The sequence below is a fragment of the Rhinolophus ferrumequinum genome, chromosome 11, assembly GCF_004115265.2.
Source record: "Rhinolophus ferrumequinum isolate MPI-CBG mRhiFer1 chromosome 11, mRhiFer1_v1.p, whole genome shotgun sequence".
NCBI classification, from domain to species: Eukaryota; Metazoa; Chordata; class Mammalia; order Chiroptera; family Rhinolophidae; genus Rhinolophus; species Rhinolophus ferrumequinum.
Window position 1 is genome coordinate 38,495,406 of NC_046294.1, and position 22,233 is coordinate 38,517,638.

At 35.6% G+C, this 22,233-nt stretch overlaps 1 protein-coding gene across 1 annotated transcript in view; it reads right to left on the minus strand.

Moving 5' to 3' along the window:
* Positions 1-10,680: 10,680 nt before the first annotated feature.
* PDE3B (phosphodiesterase 3B) overlaps positions 10,681-22,233 on the minus strand; it is a 154,494-nt gene continuing 142,941 nt past the window's right edge. Inside the window, exons 13-16 of the mRNA XM_033120694.1 lie at positions 19,997-20,200; positions 17,961-18,122; positions 14,560-14,812; positions 10,681-13,260 (exon numbers count right to left, since the gene is read on the minus strand). Of these exons, the coding sequence (XP_032976585.1) occupies positions 13,046-13,260; positions 14,560-14,812; positions 17,961-18,122; positions 19,997-20,200 (834 nt within the window). The 3' untranslated portion in view covers positions 10,681-13,045. The remainder of the gene's footprint in view (positions 13,261-14,559; positions 14,813-17,960; positions 18,123-19,996; positions 20,201-22,233) is intronic.

Below are 22,233 nucleotides of genomic sequence, written 5' to 3' on the forward strand. Positions count from 1 at the left end.
AGTGACCTTCACCTGGTATCACAACCTTGGGAATCAGGGCTGATCTGTGTGACTAATAGAATATGATGTAAATATGGCGTGTAACTTCTAAGGCTTGTCTAAAGGCATCGCAGCTTTGCTTCTTGGTCTCTGAGTGCTATTCTGGGGGAAGCCAATCATCATGCCATGAAGACATTACGTAGGCCAATGGAGAGGCCCATGTGGAGAGAAATTGAGGCCTCCCACAAATTGCCAGTATCCGCTTGCCAACCATGTGAATGAGCCACCTTGGAAGTGGATTTTCCTCAACTTCAGATGACTGCAGACCCAGCTAGCATCTGCCTGTGATCTCACGAACGGTCCTGAGCCAGAACAGCTCGGCCAAGCCATTTCTAAATTCCTGTCGCACAAAAACACATTAAATGATTTCTATCAGTATATGTTGGGGTGATTTATTAGAGAGCATTAGATAATGAAGACAAAGAACAATGTATAAAATATGTTCCCTTTTTGTATGACATGAAGAATAAGAATGTGTGTGTATACATATTATGCAATTGTATTTTAATAAAAAGCACAAGCTAGATTAATATGGAACTGATGAAAATGGTGATTTCTAAGAGATTGAGAGAAAAGGATAGATGAGGATGGGGTAGAAGTAACACATGTTAGTGTGTTTATCTTTTCATTAAAATTTTGATTATATATCTGCAATTGTATTCATTTATAATATATAATAAAATATATAGTAAATATATAATACATAAATGAACAGCATTGAAACCACAGAAGATCAAAGATATATTTTTAAAAAGTAAAATTTTTTTTTACAAAGTACTAATACCCAGGTAAATTGAAACCTCTGAGGATAGAACCCAGGCATGGGTATTTCTAAATGATTTTAATGTGCAGCTTATATAAAGAAATACTGTCTTAGGAGAAGCTCTTTTCCAACTTTCCAAGATTGACACATATAGTAATAGAAAATCTAAATAGTCCTATAACTAATAAAAAAATTGAATTCATTAGTTTTAAAAAAGTCTACAAAGAAAATTCTACTCTGAATGAATTTACCAGTGAATTCTAATGACAGCCTTACACAAACATAGAGAATAGGAAATGACTGCTGCCCAACTGATTTTTTTCACGCTAGGATACTTTTGATACTGAATGCATATCTATATAAAGAAAGGAAAATTATGAGTCAATCTCATTCATGAATAGAGATGCAAAAAATTATATAACACATGCATACCAAAGTTCCTCTTCTTTTAAGGACATCAGTCAGATTCTATTAGGGTCCTCACAATGGCCTCATTTTAACTTAATTACCTGTTTAATGGCCCCGTCTTCAAATACAGGCACATTTTGAGGTATGGGGGTTAGGACTTCAACATACATGCTGGGAATACAATTAAGCTCATAATAAACTAACGAAGAATTATGGGGCCAAGATCTAAAGGAAGGAGGAAACCTGGAGAAGTGAACTTGGAATGTCACACTTATTTTCTTCTAGAGTTGTGAACCAATTTTGGAAGAGATAACTGAGAGGCTGAGAAGTTAGGTGCAGTTTTTGATAGATTAGCAGAGCTAGGGACCAAAAAATTAGAGAATATGGCTTACCAAGGGACTCTAAAAAACTTTGCTTTCAGAGTAAGAGTGAATAAATGGGTTTCACTAAAATTGAAGCCCGGCTCTGAATCACTCAGTCCCTGATTAGATTAAAGTGATTCAAGATTACTAATACTAAGACCCCAGCAGCCTGCCAGGGGCAATGAAATCCTCTGTGGTGGAAGATAAAAATCCTAAGCCTCAAATATTTCTTGAATTTTTAAATGTATAGTGTTGGTACTCAATAATGAGCATACAAGGAAACAAGATACTGACTGAGACCAGAAGAAACAATAGACAACAGGAGACCCTTAGCAGATCCAGATAATAGAGTTATCAACTGCAAACTTTACAATAAATATGCTTGTGTTTGTAGTGGATACTCAGTGCTCTACCATGACTCTATTTAGGTGGATTCACTCACTCCAGCTTTACCCCAATCCCCAGCCCTAAGTTATACCCTTTGCCAAGAGAATTGTCCTCAGTTGATGGGATCATCTCTCCTGCTGGAATTCCCTAGGAGGTTAGCATGACCTCTCCACCCCCACCCCATGGAAGGCAATAACTGACTAATCCAGGAGTACTTGAGTCACACACATCCCTCGCCTCAGGAGGATAACTGTGTGATGCTTATGGCGCTCCATAGCTCCATCCTATGGCATCAGGCTAAGGACTTCGGCCACATAAACATCTGGAGCTTCTTCCCATTCCCAATCCTGCTTCCCTTACAAGTTTTATTTAAGAGCATTCCCTCAATAAATCAATTGAACAAGAATGTCAAACTCAGGCTCTGCTTCTAGAAAACTGAACTGTTTAAGATTGAGAAATTCATCAGAAAATTGAAAACCATAAAAGAAAATCAAATGGAAATTCTAAAACTGAACAATAAACTAACTAAATTTAAGAACTTACTGGATGGGGTTTATAGAAGACTGGACACAGCTGAAATGTGAAGGAACCACCTAGAATTAAGCACAAAGAGATGAAAGAATGGAAAATCCAAAAAAAAAAAAAAAAGCCTGTAAGAGATATAGAGGATATAATATTAAGATCTAACGTTTTGTACTTGAAAACTCAGAGCAGGAGAAGAGAAAGAATTGGACAGAAGTAATATTTGAAAAGCTAATGGCTGAGAATTTTCCAAAACTGATGAAAGATATCAAGTCAAAGATTCAAGAAGCCCTATGAATGCCATAGAGGGTAAATATAAGAAAATCACTTCAAAGCAGCAACAATAAGAATAATAGCTAACTTCACAATAGAGCCCAAGGCAAGCCAGAAGACAATAGCATATCTTTAAATGCTGAAAGAAAACAGTTAGTTTGTAATATTACACGCAGCCTTGATAACCTTCACTCTAGGAGGTGAAAGCCATTTCCGATAAACAGAAGTCAGGTAAGTGGTGGTCTTTAGCAGGGAGAAGAGGGATTGTGACCGAGAAGAGGCATGTGACGGCTTCTGGGGAACAAGTAATGTTTGCTGTGTAATGGTACTTACAATATCTTATTTTGCTGTGTATATATTTCTGTGTACTCTTCTGTATATTTCACAAAGATGTTAAAAATTTTACCCATTGTACTTATTTTTAATGTAAAAGTATTACACTTATAAGTTATAATCTAAAACAGATGAGCCTCTATACGAATAAAGAATACTGAATATTTTTCAAATATTGTACATAGTAATGATTAATAAAAGGTTTGCAATATTGTGATTTATAATAAATATATATTTGGTCCTTCAGATGACCAAACATATTTCTCATATGTATTTTGTCTCCATCCAGGTTTCTTAGTTCTCAATACCCAAACCCTTGGGAATTTCCTGAATGATAAGAGAGGAATTTCCTGAATGATTCTAGAAAACCTAACTGTTTAAGATTGAGAAATTCATCAGAAAATTGAAAACCATAAAAGAAAATCAAATGGAAATTCTAAAACTGAACAATAAACTAACTAAATTTAAGAACTTTTGTTACATATTTGGTCTCTTGTGCTCAATTCTTAGGAAAAAAAGCGTTAGAGCCATTAAGGTGAAATGAGTGTCTTATTACTCATAGCAAACCCCTTTCCACCACAGCTGGGTTTATGTTAATGAGGTGATTTTAGGAACGCACCTGAGGATGGGGACTGGTTGTTGGGGAACCAACCAGGAATAGAGGGTTGGAACTTTAGTCCCACCCCCTGATTTCCGGTCAGGAGAAAGGGGCTGGAGGTTGAACCAATCGCCAGTGGCCAATCATTCTGAGTTTATCATTCTGGAGGCCTATGTAATGAAGACTCCATTAAAAACCCCACAAGAAGGGGATTTGTAGAGTTTCCAGGTTGGTGAACCAGAATGCTTCTACAAGCTACGGAGCCAGGCTCCAAACTCCATGAGGACAGAAGCTCTTTTGTGCAGGACCTCGCCCTCTCTTTATCTGGCTGTTGGTTCGTATCCTTTAATATCTTCTGTAATAACTCAGTGACCTAGTGAGTAAACAGGTTTCCTGAGTTGTGTGAGCTGCTCTAGCAAGTTAACTGAACCCTAGGAGGTGCTTGTGGAAATCTCTCGTTCATAGCCAGTCACTCAGAAGTACAAGTAACAACTTGGATTTGCAATTGGCATCTGAGGTTTAAAGAGGGAGTCCTGGGAACCTCCCATCTGTAGCTGGTGGGTCAGTGATTGGTATCTGAAGTAGAGGGTGGTCTTGTAGGACTGAGCACATAACCTGATGTGGAATCTGATGTTGTCTTCAGATAGTGTCAGAATTGAGCTGGAATGTAGGATACCCGCTGGTGTCAGACAATTGCTTGTTGCTGGTGTGGGGAAGCCATACCCTCACATTGTAATTGGTTCCAGAACCCTTAGGTTTAATTTTAAAAATAAAACTTAGGTTAACATTTAAAAATCGAGATTTCTTGTAGAAATCTGTATATGCTTTAAAAAATGTGAAATTCTATTAATGCTGGGCTAGCATTTTGAATGGCAAACAATTGGAGCTGAGTTGTGGCTTTTTACGTGATGTACATACACATCATGCAGTATTCCAAGTCCGCATCATTCATGAACAATTTCTACCGGTCTTATAGGCATTTAGGTATGTGGCCCCCACTTTAAACATTTGAAAAAGGCCCTCACTGTGGGTCCCTTGTGAACCTTTGCTTCTTCAGGCAAAATATCCTAGGTTCTCTGTCTGATTTGGTTCTTAACACTCTTCCCTGGACCCCTTCTAATTACAGTGTACCTCTTAGAACACATCATCTGGCTATTTCAGAATGGGGTGGTTGCAGACAGAGTTATTTTGAGGATTGCAATTTTAGAGCCTTTTTTTTTTTTTTTTTTAACCAGAGAAACATGAGTAATTGGCAACAGCCCAGGGCTTTTATCATTAGAGGTCTTCTTAAACCAGCCTTTCTCCATATCCTTGACTGAAAGCAGTTGGTTTGAACTTAAATACAAAGAATCATATTTACTCTTCTTGAATATTTCTTACTGGTGGATTTCTTTCATATCTTTTTGGATCTTCTGTGTCTTCTGATAATAATGAAACAGTATTAAGGGAAAATAGACCGAGACAAAGCGTTAGCGATCAGATCAGGAAGAAACGTCTTCCTGATGAAATTAACTGTGAATATCTACTCTTGAAAAGATTTCCTTAAAGCAGGGAACCCCCAGCGGGGAATTTTGACTAAGTGGGAAGCCTCTTCAGGATAATTAAAGTGAGTCTGGGACCCTAAACTTCGGGACCAGTTCCAAACTAAAATTGGTAACAGTAGAATCTGATGCTGTTCCATAAAAAAAATGCAGCAGAAATTTGTATACTGACAACAAGTGACAATAATGCTAAACTTTCTGTTTTAAAAATCTTAATGCTTTTTCTTCAGAATTCTTTGGGATTTTCTATTAGACTGTCATACCATCTGTAATGACAGTTTTGTTTCTTCCTTTCCAATTATCATGGCTTTTATTTCTTACTATGGTTTGAACCTCCAGTACAGTGTTGATAGCATTCTTGTCTGTCTAAAACGACTCTAACGTTTTATCATTAAATATGACATTTACTGTAGTTTTTGTTCATATCCCCAAAACAAGTTCCCTTCTAAACTGGGTTGGTCTTTTTTCTTCTCTCTCTCCCTTATTCCCCTCCTTTCCTCTTTCTTTCATTTCTCCCTCTTTCTTTAATTATGAAAGGGTTACTTTTATAATTTTTTTGTGTCTGTTGAAATGATCATTCTTTAATTGGTTAATGTGTTTAATTAATCAAATTAATGTTAATTCCCTCTTGCATTCCTGCGTTAAACCCAACTTGGAAATATATTGTTTAGGAATTTTACATTGAGTCATGAATGAGATTGGCCTGTAATTTTTCTTTTCTTATACTCTTAGTTAGGTTTGATACCAAAGTAATAGTAGCCTGTAGAATGTACCAGGTAGTTTTCCATCTTTGTATATAATCTGGAATACTTTGCATAAAATTAGAACACTCAGTTTCTTGAGTAGAATTTGCTTATAAAATCTTTTTGACCTGGCGAGTTTTATTTTATTTTATTTTTTTTGTGGATAGATGTTAGCTACTCATATAATTTATTGATTATAGGCTTATTTGAGATTTCTAACTCAATTTGGGTGAATTTTAGTAAGTTATGTTTTCTTGGAATTTTTCCTTTTGTTAGTGTTAAGTATATTGGCATAAAGTTCAAAATATTTTTGTCTTCCTAATCTGGACAGTCTCACTACTAACATTAATATTTGAGGTTTTTGTTTGTTTGTTTGTTTTCCTTAAATGCACCAGAGTTTTGTCTTGTCTTTGTCTTTTTTCAGGTTTGTTGTGCTTCTTTATTGTATTTATTTCATTAATTTCTCTTTATTCTGTCGTTTTGTATTTTCTCTATTCTATTCTATTCTATTCTATTCTATTCTATTTATTTATTTATTTATTTATTTATTTATTTATTTATAATAAACAACAGAAATTTGTTTCTCAGCCCTGGAGCCTGGAAGTCTGAGATCCAGATGCCAACATGGTCAGGGTCTGGTGAAAGCTCTCTTCCAGGCTTCACACTGCTGACTTCTTATATCCTCATCGTGCAAGGGGGTGAGGGAACTCTCTTGGGTCCCCTTTTTAAGGGCACTAATCCCATTCATGAGGGCTCCATCCTCATGACCCAATCACCTCCCAAAAGCTCCACCTCCAAGCACTATCACATTGGAGATTACGTTTCAACATGAATTTTGGGCGAACAAAATATCCAGTCTATTGCAATGACTTTGAAAGTCCAGTACCTCTACTCTATGATAGTGTGGTTTGCAGTTCTTAATCTTGGTTTCTTAGTTTACTAGTACAAATTATTGAGGAGTAATATGATGGACTCAACTCAGTCTATGGATTTCTCACTTGGAGTTGGTGTACATTCTTAAATCAGGCAGTTGTGGCCACAAGTGTGGGGTCATGTGGTTCCAACATGGCAGTCAAAACTAGAGACAGAAGTTTTCCCAGAAAGGGAAGATAGGAAATCCAACTTTCTATTATCTACCTTCCATTCAATCCTAAAATTGTCTGTGTTCTCTCAAGAGGGTTAAGGCACTGCAGTGTTACTGTCTGCCTTTCTCTTGCCCAGCTCAGCTATAAGCATGGGAAACCTTGACTGGCAGATTTTTTTTTTTAACAGTATTAATTCTTCCAATCCACGATCATGGAATATCTTTGCATTTATTTGTTTCTTCATTTTCTTTCATCAACGTCTTATAGTTCACAGGTCTTTCATCTCCTTAAATTTATTTGTAGGTCTTTTATTCTCTTAGATGCAACTGAAAATGGGATTGTTTTCTCAATTTGTCTTTCTGATCACTATCAGTATGAAGAAACATAACAGGTTTTTGTATACTGAGTTTTATATCTGTTAACTTTACTGAATTAATTTATTCTAACAGTTTTTTATTTACTTTTGATGGAGTCTTTTGGGTTTTCTATATGTGCCGTCTGCAAATAGTGACAGTTTTACTTCTTCCTTTCTGATTTGGTTGCCTTTTATTTTTCTTGTCCATATGCTTTTGTTCAGACTTCCAATACTATGTTGAGTAAAAGTTGTGACAGTGGGCATCTGTCTTATTCCTGACCTTAGAGGAAAAGCTTTCATTTTCACTGCTGAGTATGATGTTAGCTGTGAGCTTGTAACATATAGTCTTTATTATGTTGAGGTATGTTCCCTTTATACCTATGTTGTTGAGTTTTAATCATAAATGGATGTTGAATTTTAGCAAATGTTTTTCTGCATCTATTGAGATGATCATATGTTTTATCCTTCATTTTGTTATTGTGTAGCTACATTCTGTTCTTTTCCTAACTTCTTAAGTTGGACACTTAGCTCATTAATTTGTTAGCCTTTTTTCTAATAAAGACATTTAATGACATGTTTCCCTTCAAGTGCCACTTTCACTACATCTGATAAATTTTGGAAGGTAGTATAGATGTTTTAATTATCATTCATTTTCCTCCTATTATGGTTTCTTTTCGACCCTGGAGTTAGGAGCAGTTTCTCATATCTATGAAGTATATACATAGTTTTCAGCGTCATTTTTTGTTGTTTATTTCTAATTTAATTGCCTTGTGGTCAGAGAATGTGGTTTGTATGATACATATTCTTTGGAATTTATTGAGACTTGCTTTATAGACAAATACATGGTCAACTTTTATAAATGTTCTTTGGATGTTGAAGAAAAATACATATTCTCTAATTATTGGGTTTTGGTTCTGTATATATGTCCAATAAATCAAGACTGTTTGTTGTGCTGTTTATTTATATTTTTATTCACTTTTGGTCTGTTTAACTTACTGAGTGTCCAGTTTTCTCTATAGTTCTACCGACTCTTGATTTATGCATCTTAGAGACTTTTATTAAGTACATTTATTTTACGTGCCTAGTGAATTTCCTCCTCTGTAAAACAGATAATAATAAATTATCTACTTTATAAGGGTTATGATGATAAAATATAAATTAATATATGCAAATCACAAATCACTAACAATGATTAACACATAAGTACTACATAAATGTTGGCTTTTTAAAAAAATCCTGTTAGTCACTATTTTGGGACAGGCAAATCTAGTCTTTATATTTCTTGTGGGTGTTGATATTTTAAAATGTTTCTATCTTTTTTTCCCCCTTATTTGTCTTATTTTTTTCTCATTTCTTGTATTTTTATTGTTCTTTTTTGTTTTCTTATCTCCCCCTTACTGTTTTAGAAGTTAAAATACACTTTATAATTTTTGTAGCTCCCCTTCACATTTTAGCATATATACATAATTTAATAAAGTCTGAAGTTAATATCTTAATCTCGTACCTAACTATACAAGATCCTTAAGCAACTTACTCTTCCTTGACTTATGTGTTCTTGTTAATCCAGGACTTCTGTTTTCTTTTTATTTAAGCTCCACAAAATTGTATTTTTAGTTCGTATAAATTATTGTTTAGCTTTACCTTAAAATTTTTTTTTTTTTTAATTTCTTTGCTTTTACCTTTCCTTTGTGAATCTTAGATTTCCCCTCTCAGGTCATTTTTTTTTCCCCTAGAAGAAGTATATGCTTCAGAATTTTGCTACTCATAGGGTGGTCAACAGACAAGCAGCATTAACATTACATAACCTGGGAACTTTTAGGAAATACACACTCTCAGGGACCTACTTTTAAGAAATGTAGACTGTTGTGGCCCACTGTAGCCTTATTAGATCAAAATATGCATTTTAACTATATCACCAAGTTATTCATATGCACATTACAGCAAGCTTTATAAGCACTACTTTAAAAATTCCGTTAAGTTTGTTGATAGGGAAAATCTCCCATTTATTTATCTGAAAATGTCTTTATTTTACTCTCACTCTTGGCAGTTTTGCTGATCAGCTAAGTTGACCATTTTTTCCCTCAGCACTAAGAAGATAATGTTGTAGTGTCTTCTGTCTTCCATTGTTGGTGTTGAGAAGTTTGCTGTCAGTTTTATAGCCCTTCCTTCCTGGTTATTTTAAATTTCTTGCTGCCTTATTTTATCTGTATTTCCTTAAACACTTCATACATGGTTACTTTATATTGTTTTTGGTAATGTAATGCAGCAGCTGAAAACATTGGGGAGTTTAAATCTGCTATTTATTTCTGCTATTCTCACTTACGGTTGTTTCCTTGTGTTTGATTTTATTAAAGTTCTCCAGAGAAAGAGCCAATAGGACACACACACACACACACACACACACACACACACACTCACACACACTCACCCCTTACCCTCTACCACATAGAAAATCTACTTCTTCTGGTCTACCCTCAGTGAATGACACTGACAGTTGCCCAAATCAGAAATCTGAAAGTCGCTGTTATCATCTCTTTCTTACCACCAGAGCAAATTGATTCCACATCTGAAATCTCAAGTCCATTTATTTCACAGTAGTCCTACAACTTTAGTCTAGATCACTGTGGTCTCCCCATGTATAATTTTACTCTTCCATTCAACATAGTATGTTATTTGAATGATAATCATACAATGTGAATCTAATCATGTGACTCTTCCAGATTAAAGCTTTCAATGATTTCCCATTTCCTTTAGGAATAAAGGTTAAGTGACATGGCATGCTTTACAAGACCCTTCATTGACCACCCTGTCTCTATCTCTTCTTACACTCTGGGTTCCATCCATCCTGAATCTTATTTTGCTCCTTCAGTGTGGAGATGCTTTCTCTTCTTCTGGCCTTTACACATGCTGTTATTCTCTCTCCACAAGCTATCATCTCTGAGCTAACCCATAATTCTTCAGCTCTCAGCATAAAAGTCACTTGCCTCTGGGAAGCTGTTCATCCCTCCTTCACATGCCAATTGCTATTCCCACACACCCTCTAGAGAAGTTCCGATTGGTCTAGCATCTATAATAAAGACACAGAGTAGGCTCTAGTTATCTTTTTGATGAAGTTTGTTCCTATGAGATGATGCAGTCTAGAGAGAGGGGAAATTTCTGACTACTTAAGCAATGCCAGAATTTCCAGGATTCTTGTAAAAATAAGTATAAAAAGCCAACAACAACAGAAAAATAAGTGAGAATAGCAGGAAACAGCCTTCAAATCACAAAATAACTTTAAAAATTAGGTTTTATGGAGGAAAAAACACGTCAGTAAGCACATAGATATAGTATAGCACTCTAAGATTATTTCTAAGACCCGTGACTTAAAACAACAGCAAATTTATGATGAAAATTATTACAATAAAAACATTTGAATGACAAGTAGGATCTGTAATATGGCTTACAGCCATTTATTTCTCAAGAGTCCATCTAATAGCGCTGTATATACTAATAAATTCTCACATTCATTATTTACAATTTATGAGTTTAACTTTCAACAAGGATTCTTTTTAGTGTTTCTTTGGTCTACTTTAATATATGTCAATTATTTTGCAAAGGTTAAGTAATTTAAGAGTTAAATTATTTAAAAATGAGTTCTCAGGAGTAGCATTTTTAATAGAAAAACATGCTCCTTTTGGGAAAGTAAAAATGTACACTGAACAACCCCAATATAAAATTTTAATAAAATAATAGAAAGAAGGAAATTTGATTCTCATTATGCATACATGCACATGTGAATTTATACACATATACAGCAGTATACACATATTTGCAATAGCAGAAATATTATGTAGGATGCAAAATGCACTCTAGAGAAATAGAAGCACGGGATATATACATTATAAGTGCAAACGCAATAAATTAAAATTGTATTATTCAGAAATATGGGACCAGTTTACAAATTATGTGGTGATGGTGTAGCAAAGTGGCACGAAGAAACTCAGCACTCACCAGGTCTAATAAATAAAGCTTAGTGATTCATTAAATATTATACTCTATAGGATTAAAACTTCCAACAGTTCCATATATTTTTAATTGATATCTTTCAGATAAGCCAAATATTCTAGGTAGGTAAGAAATTGCCTGCTGACATATTTTATCAAAGGAATTACCTTGGAAAATTAATGATTTCACTGTCTACAAAAGCTGTGAATGGATCCAAAATATAATATGGTCTCCATGAACAAGAAACACTAGTGTACCATCTTGCTATCATTTTGGCAGTTCTTTATATCTTCAAAGTTTTTTCAAAACTAGGGTACATATCTGTACCCTAACAGAAACTAACAAGTTTATAAACATTGTAAATATGTTCCATTTTCTTTGCAATTATCTTAATGTGCATTTATGTGGAATGATTTACTAAAATATTTATATTTATTATATAAAAATTAAGTAAGTATTTCCACCGTTGACTTTCAGACTTGCTTTGGGCTCTGCAAGGTTTGAGTAGTCACAGGTCATTTCTGTCATAGTCTCAAGGCCAAGGGAAATTAATAGAAAGATGGACATGAGTTTTACAGTAACTAAACACATGGCACCTAAGATAGGGATCTAAAGATAAGCACATATCCCAATTTATTCAATGTATGTGTCCTTCAGCGCTCACACTATTTCTTTTGTTCTTTATCTTTGATAGGATTAGTCTCATTTGATTTTACATTAAGGCAAAAGACATAACATCTTCTTTTGCTTGGCTTTAATTAGTCTCAAATTTATCTAAGAGAAAATAATGTTCATTTTCATGAAAGGTTAACATCAATATTAGGAAAATTTTTTCTTCTAAAAATCTGTGCTGTGTTTATATTAATTAAATATTTAAAAATACTAATCCTGAGCAAGAGTAAAAATAAGAACAGTTTTGACTAAAGAGTAAATTCCTTCATTGTTGAACCTGAACAGCTTTAAAATTCGACCATGGAATATAAAGTCAGCAAGAGTGGAATTCAGACTTCTGCTGTCCACGGCAAACCCGAATACTCTGAACAGAAATAAAACATACATAGTAGATAATACACGACAGTAAAAAGCATCAGAAATTGATGCGCATCAGAAATTGTTAAATATAACAAAGGTCACTCAGTCCTTCATGGATAAATCTAGCTGGGAGAACAGCACTCAACAGTGTATTGCATTGAACAGATCCCTCAGAAAGGCAACACTGGATTCCTTTTTAAATAGGCACAGACTTCTTAAAAAACATTCAAAGACAGAAAGAACATATTGGGAATACAATATGAAAGCAAACAGTTCTGATCACTGTGGAAACTGAAGTAAGTCCCTTTTTAGTTATAGTTACCTCTCGTGAGAAATAAAAGGTTTCTACCCAGCAGAGCAGTATCAGGACAAAGTCTGTATACACCAGCAAAGGCATTAAGGCTTTGCAACGTGAGTCAAGTGAAGCCAGGCTCTAAGGGTATCTTCTAGTTCTGTGTTGAAAGTGCGGGAAGCTGCTGGCACAGCAGGGATCCTCTCACAGTATTAAGGCCGGACCACAGAGGAGTGGGCAGCTGAAGGTCAGTCAGCACAGTGAACAATAGGCAATGATGTCTGACACTGGGCACAGCCGTCGGGGCTTCAATATGTCTTTTCTTTTACTCAAACTGTCTCTCTTCCTCTTCATCTGCTTCTTCAATGACCTGAATCTCATCTGCTTGAGGTAAGGAAGAATTCTCCCCCTGCAGTTTATTCCCATCAGCTTTACATTTCTCTTCTTCCTCTATGATTTCCTTCCATATCTTGTGGTTTTCAGTGAGGTGGTGCATTAGCTGACAAAATATCCGCCGTCTGCCTTTCCTTCTTGGTGGTTCTGTGAAATTGAAAACAAATATATTCTAATGACAGCACTATTATTCAATCATTCATTCGATAAATATCTGAGTGCCTGTTATATTCCAGGTGCTTAATCTAAGCATTGGGGTTATGGTAACAAACCAAGATAAAAATAATCCCCGAGTTTATAGAATCCACATTCTAGATAAGAATTCACTTATCTATTTTAGCTAGATAAGTAAATAAAGAAGCAAAACATAAGTATTTTAGATGGTGTTAAGTATCATGGGTAAACATAAAGCAAAGAAGGGGATTAGGGAAGACTGGGTGGAGAGGACGGTGGTACTGAAATTTCAAATAAGTAATAATGCAAAGTTAAAACGAACCACTTTAGGATTTTTTTTTTATGTATTGGATTAAACACAATTATCAAAATTTGGGTGAGTAAAATTTTTTAGAAGCCAGTCAACTTTCCCAAGATGATACTCAGATGGTAATGGTGTAAGATTACTCTTCACTATGCTAATCCTGAATACAACTTTGCAGGGGGTAGTGGTGGTGGTGGTGGTGGTGGTGGTGTTCTTTGTAGTTATCTGTTCTGATGCTTGGAGAACAAAAAACAAAATTAGCTAGATATAACTTAAATTCTACCTTAAAGAGCGAATAACTGATTTCATTTACACTTACAAAGGTGACAAATGTTTCTTTTTCATTTTCTATTTATACTCATTGCCTTATGTAGAACACTAGGTTCAGTTTGGTACTTCAAATTAATAACGCCACAAAACTTGGTTCTCCACTTACACTCAAGGAATGTATGTTTTCCTCTTTTCCCAACTGTTTTGATCTATTTCCCAAGTCTGTATGAAGGGCAGATGTTAACAGGCGAGGCGGGGTGGGGTGAGGCGAAGGAAGACTAGACGGGAGGACCCACTCACCTCACTTATGTTCAGATACCGTGACAGCCCTATCACGCATGCGCGGACCCAGCCTGCTGAAGAGCACTGGCTGGAGGACAACACCTCAACTAAGAACGCTTGTTGTGTGACAGCATCACATGGGTACCCAGCCCGCAGTAGGTACTTCAAACGAGAATTCAATGTGATCATTTAAATAGTAGTTGTTTAAGATAGGACTACTGAGTCTATACCTTAAAAACAAAGATCCAAATCCAAATGAAATGGACCGTTTCAGCTAATTACATTGAAGAAATGCGATATACAGATGATGGGAGTATAGAATTGTATACCTGAAACCTATGTAACTTTACTAACAATTGTCACCCCAGTAAACAAACAAACAAACAAAAAGAAATGATAGTATCCCTATTGCTTACTGAGATTTAGATTGTCTTCTATTTCTTCATCATCTGTATCTAGTTCTTCACCATCTTCATCATAACAACTTTCAGTATCGTCGTCATCTTCTGCTTCTATCCACTGACCCGGGAGCAGACCAGCAGCATCATAGGAGTTACACAGGGGACCCACTATGTGGGTGATAAAAGACTCTTGGAGTTTTGCTAGTTGAGGAGAAGAACGATCCATGAAGGGACTGATGGGCAAACCAAGATTTGCTTCTTCATCTCCCTGATCATTTAAAAAAGAAAAGTACATTTTTAACTGTTGAAAGAACAACCACTGAACTTTGCCATTAAATTATCTTGAGGCTTTTTAATAATCATAGTCTGCATCAAAATAATTTTTACAAAGAAGTGTCAATGAATCTATTACTTTTATCATTTCAACTGTAAGAATTTCTCTAATTTTTGAGAAATCCTAAACAAGACTTCCTTTTTTTTTTTTTTAACATTTATTTAAGTGTTTTTCCAAGATCCATCAGCTGCAAGTCAAGTAGTTGTTTCAATTTAGCTGTGGAGGACGCAGCTCACAGTGGCCCATGTGGGGATCGAACCAGCAACCTTGTTGTTAAGAGCACCGCGCTCTAACCAACTGAGTTAACCAGCCGCTCCAAGACTTTATTCTTAACACTCCAGCAGTCAACCAGTATGGTTGATATTCAGTTAACCAGAAAAATATACATCTTTTAAAATAAGTATGGGCAAATTTACTAACAACCTGCAAAATTCTATAATGTCAGATATAGATTCTCTTTCTCCTGGGGGGGGAAGACGGTATAGTGCAAACATTTTTGTTGTTGTAGTGGTATCTCAAACATACATAGTTGTTTTGCAAATGCTTTTTACCCCTCACCCCCTTTTGTAACAGCAGAACCCTTTAATGAATCTAAATCAGAAAACCTAATATGTAAAACAGCAAGAAGTAGGGCTACTGTGCTTGAGGTGAGGCTTTGGGTCCCAGACCCCAACTGCTTGCTCCGTGACACCCTCTCGCTGTTCTCTAGGGTTCTGGAGAGTACAATTTGAGATCAGACAGATGTGGTTTTAAAACCTGCTTTTGCCACCTAGTACCTGTATGGTACTGGGCAAGCTCTAAGCCCAATTCATGTGTAAAATTTGAATAATCTACTTTACAGGGTTGCCATGAGGATGAAAAGCAGTATGTGAAGGGTTCACCACCGTGCTGACTGAGTGATCCCCAAAAGGTACTATTAAAATGTTAATTCCTAGTGTTAGAACACGGGGGAAAGGGCATGAATACTCCACACAACGCACAAATTCTTCAGGCAACATGAGCCCCGTGGCCCTAAGGAAAACTTCAGAAACTGTCCCAGTGAGTAACTGACCCATGATTTAAAATATTCTGTGACTTTATCTCTTTCTTTATTAATCCCCTAATCCACCCTGTGGTTATGACTTTATCTTTTATGAGGAAGAAAACTCTTAATGTTTTTTGGGGGAAAAAAAAACAACAGCTGGGTTTGTCCACAGGATTCTACAACTTCATAGGTGTGGGGGTTTTTTTTGTCTGTTTGTATGTTTTTGGTAGAAGTTTGGCTTTTTTAAGCCCATGACAATTAAACGCTTATAGGAATATAAAGATAGTATAATTAAGATGATAAAAAGACCGGCAAGGTTAGAATTTTGCATCCATATCTGAAGGATGTTTAATAGGAAAACCAGACTGAGAGGAAATTTAACAGTCTTGATGAGGGTTGACTAGGACTTTCCTATAGATTAGTACATTTGACCTTCATGACTACTCTGGTAGGTTGTCATTTTTCTCCTTTGACATGAATAATGAAACCTACAAAGATGAAGTGAAACTGTCTGAAATATCTTTGGTGAATACATTGGAAATTATAATAGCTAATGTTTATTGAGCACTTAAGTGTCATGAACTGCTCTAAGACGTTACATATATTAAGGTTGCTGTGAGGATTAAATTATGTGGTATGTACCATCAATATTGTGTTTTATCAGTGAGGAAACTGAGGCACAGAGGTTAATGTGACCCAAGGTCACATTTGCTGGTAAGGAAGTCGAGCCAGGATTCAACCTCAGGCACGGCTTCCAAGTTTGCTCCTTAAGAATTAATTCTATATACTTTAAAAATAATTTTATAAATTGGGTCTAAATGAACAGTTTAAATGTTCTTTGAATTAGTTACTTCTGTGTTTGTAACGAGATGGTATTTTCCCATAAAATTGTTCTTTTGTGAACACAAATTGATGCCTTAGGCAGGCTTCAATTATCTCTGAGAATGAGGATGGGACTATGCAATCTACAAATTAGGCAAATATTTATAACCATTTTTTACCCCAAATTACAAATAACATAGTTTAAATGTATCAGAGTAGTAAAATGTTAATCTTGGAATACTTAACCTATTTTCAGGATTACACAGTATGGTATTTTGTAAGAAACAATAGATTATGCATTATTGTGTTGGGATGTTTAGCTAAGGTGGATGAAAGACACGGCACTTTTGTTTACTGGTCATTTAATACACTCTGTGTGTGACAAGGTATAACAGGTAAGTGTGCATGGTTGACAGGCTCTGCTTCATCACTCTGACTGGAGTAACAACTCATGGTAAGAAAGCCCTGTCACATCCTGATCTTTCCTGATTAGCAGGGCCAGTAAGGATTCCCAAGGGATGCAATTCTCAAGTCAAGAAGATGTGTTTGATATTTTGGAGATAATGAAATGTTAGGTTGTGGGTAAATCAGTATACTTCTACTTTGTAGGGAACCTCAAAATTGGACCTAAGAAAAAGTGGTAAAGATTCTGCAAGGTGGAAAGATTATTTTAAGACAAAATTTTAAAACATGAGAAAAGAGTATGTTTATATCTTTGAATCCTTGTAAAACCATTAAGTATCTACTTTGTCCCCATATCTAGCCCTCTAATTTCTTACCCTCTGCCAGGACTTTTACCCAGTTGGTGTTTCTAAGGCAATGTTTCTATAGCAGAGTTGAAAATGGGTTGATATCTGTAAACATAATCTAAGTATACCCTGAATTAATTAAAAGCCAACTTCATTTAGAAATAAATTACCCTAGGTCACAGGCTCTCAGGGTGGAAAGGGATCTTGGAATCATAATGTGGTCTATCCTTACCTCTAGACTCAAGAGTAAATTCAACCCAGTCCAGATAGGTTATAAGCTATTTTTTGTTACTTTAAATTTTAGCAGCAAAGGCAAAAAGAGCTGAGAAAATACTAAGACCAGAGCAAGTGAAACAATTTCTAACCATTTGTGGTCAAAACAAGTCACATTTCAAACACTCAAGGTAGCTGTCCAAATCCTAAACAGTGGTGTCTTCAGATGGCCGCTCTTAAACATCCCACCAATCAATATCCTGTTTCAACTTACCTGCTCATAAAACTCATTGACAATGCCTTCTGTCCATTTCAAATGCAAGTCCCGAACTTTTGCTGGGCCATTGATGTCTGCCAGTTTGATGCACACTTGACATACTAAGAGGCGATCATTTTCACTGCTCCATTCTAGTCCGTTACTATTTACATCATTAGCCTATTTTGGAAAAACAGAATTATTTTAGGTTCTGAGGGCACAGGAGTTTTGTTGTTTGTATTTACCAAATTAAAACCGTTTCCTGTCCAAATGACAGGAAGGAATGTCAATAAATGCTTCTTTTAATCAGTTGTGCCATAACATTGGACCTCTATGATTTGTTTCCCTTAAATTTGAAGTGTCATTGTAATTTAGTTTCAGTGGAAGTAGAGACTATAAAAACCACCATGAGTTTCAATATTTGATTACCACAGAGAATTATAATCTATGTGTGTATACATTACATATTAGTATGTAATATATGTATACGCAAAAAAATCAGAATTGTAATTATTTCTACTTCAAAAAAGAACACTTAAGGATCTAAGGATAAGTTGTCTCTAGCTGTGGAAAGCAATTGTGTTATAGTTGAAAGAACCCAAGTCTTAGAAGCTGATCCCTGTGGTTTTAAATCCTGACTCAGAAACATTTACTAATTCATTGTGTAACACTGGAAAAATTACTTAATCTCCTTAAGTCTAACTTTCTCCATCTATAAAACAGGAAAAGTAAAACCAATCTAGTTATACAGCCATGAGGATTGTTAACATGAAAAATGACTAGTTCATAGTAAATACTAAATAAATGCTAACACTGTTATTTAAGTAAATGGTGATTATTGTTATTAATTAGGCAAATTACTATGCCTTTCAAGAATTCAAATTTCCTTTTGTAAGAAAATGAAGTGAATGGGCCAGATCAGTGGCTTTTGAACTTTAGCTGTGATGGTAGCTTTTTGGGCATCAAACCCTTTTGTTAAAGGAAAATTCACGCAGACAGCACTACAGAAAACACTTTTAAAACGAAAGCTCTTTTTATTGAAACTGTAGGTCTAGAAACCCACTCCTGAGAGATTACAGAATAGAATTCTCTGAGGAACACAAATTAAAAAGCAGTGGTGGGTTTAGATAAACTTCCATTACTCTGACTTAAGCTCTTAAAGACATTTTTATTAAATAAAAATAAATTAATAGAGCTACACAACTATGAAATAACTTTAAAAGCATACTGATTTTTCACTTAATTTTATAAGCATTTCATTAATTTTACAATAGCAACATATATAGGGTCAGTTTCCAGAGGTTTAAATCTAGTACTCCTTTTTTTTTTGTTTCTAGTTCCTCTACCCTGACGGTACACCTTCCTTTAGGTCACGAATGTCATCAAGAAAATAATAGCTTCCTGCCAGCAAAAGAGGGGGCATCCTTCCCTCGGGAATCCAAAACAGTGGTTCTCCCAAGTGTCTAAGGGATAGAACACACTCTGATTAGAATCCCTGTTACACGAGAACAGTGATTCTCAGTTCGCTAGGGAATGTGAGGGTGAGGACTTGGACCTGTTCTTTCCGTATTTGTTAGCACAGACTGCAGATACAGGGCAATCCCAATAAACAGTTGTTCAATGAGAGCATTATTCTCAATTAGAAGAGTAGAGAATACCTCTACTCTCCCACACCAGGCATTCTACACTAATACAAAGAGGTGTGGTGAAGAAGGCATGATGGTCTTCTTAGAAGCACATCTTCAATTTCATAAAGTGCCTTACTTGGCACTGTGCAATGCTTTCTCAAATCTGCCCCTAAAAGCTTTTGACATAATTGGATTGTCACTGTGTGAAACTTACAACAATACGTCTATGTGTCAGAGAGGAAATGTAGCTAGCAATAATACTTTAGGATATGTTATAATAAAATTTTTTTTTAAATGTTGGCACATATTGCCTTACATTAGATATTATGACTTCATGAGTAGTTTAACTTAATATTAAATATTTTTATCAGTAACACTGACAATGATTTCCATTTCTGAAACGAGGTATTAATTTGCATAACAAACCTTGGCATTGAATTCCGCAAGGAAATCAAAATGCTTTTTAAGATCTGTGGCAAGGATTGCTTCAATGACTAAAAAACGAAAGCGCTTGAATTCCACATGGTCAAGGTTATGAAGGAAGTTGTATTCTGGGCTAGAAAGATATAGATTCCAAGCTGATGCAGCATGATGATTTTCTAGAACAGATCTATCGTTGTACAAAACTGCCTGAAAAGGAATAAGACAAATGAGGTTGGCATCTCAAAGATATATTAAACTTTTAATCATAAACAGTGTTAGAATCAGATTGGAAGAACACAAACAACAAGTAACTACTATATGCCAGGTATTTTAATACCTGTAAAGGGTTGTGATAATTTTATAAATGAGTAGACTGAAGTAGAAGGAGGGTAAGGTACACCTCTCCGGCACGCACAGCTAGTCCGGGAAAGGGTAATTTGTCTCCAAAGTGCATCTTCTTACAGACACCATGCTGCCTCCCGAGAGATGTCAAGTTGGTATTTGAGCTACTTCATTAACTCAGTAAAGCTGCTCAGATAAAGCTTCTGTTAATAAAGTCCTCAGGGATACAGAGCAGGCTTAGGGGTACATTTATCTTCTTTTAGCCAGCGTGGAATCTAGGGTGGTGGTGACTGCAAAGAAGCAGGGTGAGTCAGAGACCCGGCTGTCTGAGGACACATCCTGTACTTCCCTCCGGACACAGTATGTGGGAGAGAAAGAGAAGTGTGAAACAGGTAAAAGCACGCAGCCTCTGCTTCAAGTGGCGTGAACTATTCACTTCTTCTCCACCTCACTCTGGTGGAAGACCCTCAGTACTCTAGGATTTTGGAATACAGATTTTAAAAAAACCACTGGATTATAGAATTTTTAAAGCCTCTTCCACCTCTAAAAATCAAGCAATTAAAAAAATTATTAAACAAGTCAATAATTAAAAGATTTTTAAAAAGCATTGTATTGTGGCATATAACATATATGCAGAAAAATGATAAAACTTAAAAAAGCATAGTTTAACAAATAGTTATAGAATAAATAACCCATGTAACCAATGGTCCTGTCAAAAATATATTGCTGACTCCTTAGAAGCTTTCTTTGTACACTGTTTCACAACCCCGTTTCTCCCCACAAAGGTATGCATACCTAAATAATATATTCAGTAGTTCAGTTTTGTCTGTTTTGGGACCTCATATGAATATGAAGGAAAAACCCACCTAGAGAATAAGTGGAAGGAATCCCCAGCGGGACTCCAATAAACTCACTACATAGCTGAGTAGAGGCAAGAAAGAATCAAGGAGCAGTAAGTAGGAGGCAGATGTCAATTAAGAAGATACTGGATGACTGCTCACAGAGCAATAAGCCAAGTTTAAACTTAGTTGAGAAAAACATTCCCGGTGAAGCAGGTAATGAAGCCTAAGCTGGCTTTTACTGAGGGCTCCATGACAACTGGAGAAGGAAGACCATCCCAGCACATTTAGAACTGTAGCAACTAACATCCTTTGACTTTGTGCTAAAGCATCTTGCTAGCTGCTTTCTCTAGCTATGGACCTCCTTCTCTCCACAGGCAAATACGTCTCTAATTTGGAAAAGCAAATTAGTTGATTACAAACTTCTTACCTTCTTTTTTGAATCAGAAAGAATTGAAAGAGGTTTACTACAAACTGTGATAGAATTAATAAATAAACAACTTTCAATAAATGTAAGCAAAAAGAAAACCAATCAGACATGAAAGACTTAGAAACAGGAAGAAACATTAAAAAAAATCTCTAGGTCAGAGTCATGATTAAAGAGGGTCCTTTTGTAAAGTGAAAAGTTTTGGATTAAGAAATATTGTTTTCATAAAAAAATATTCCTGACTTAAAAAAAATCCAACAGAAGTAGTAAACAAATGAGGTGCTGCAGGAAAAAGAAAAGTCTTGATGCGCAGCTGTCATCTTGGGACTCCTTTACCCTGAAATTCTGGGTTTGTTCTAATATTTCTGGTAATCCTGTATCTTCTAAGACCCTTTGTCTTAGCACCCTTTTTTGCAAAAATTCATTTTTAGGTAACTTTTTCAGGATGGATGGGACATGATTTTTTAAAATCTTTACATATTTGAGATTCTCTTAAATTTGCTCTTAAAGATCCACTGTAGCTTACTAGCTGGATACAGAAATTCAACTTGAAAATAATCCCTCTATACCAGCTCTTCCCATTTTATTTTTTCTAGTACTTACATCATTATCATCTCTCTCTGTCTCTTAAA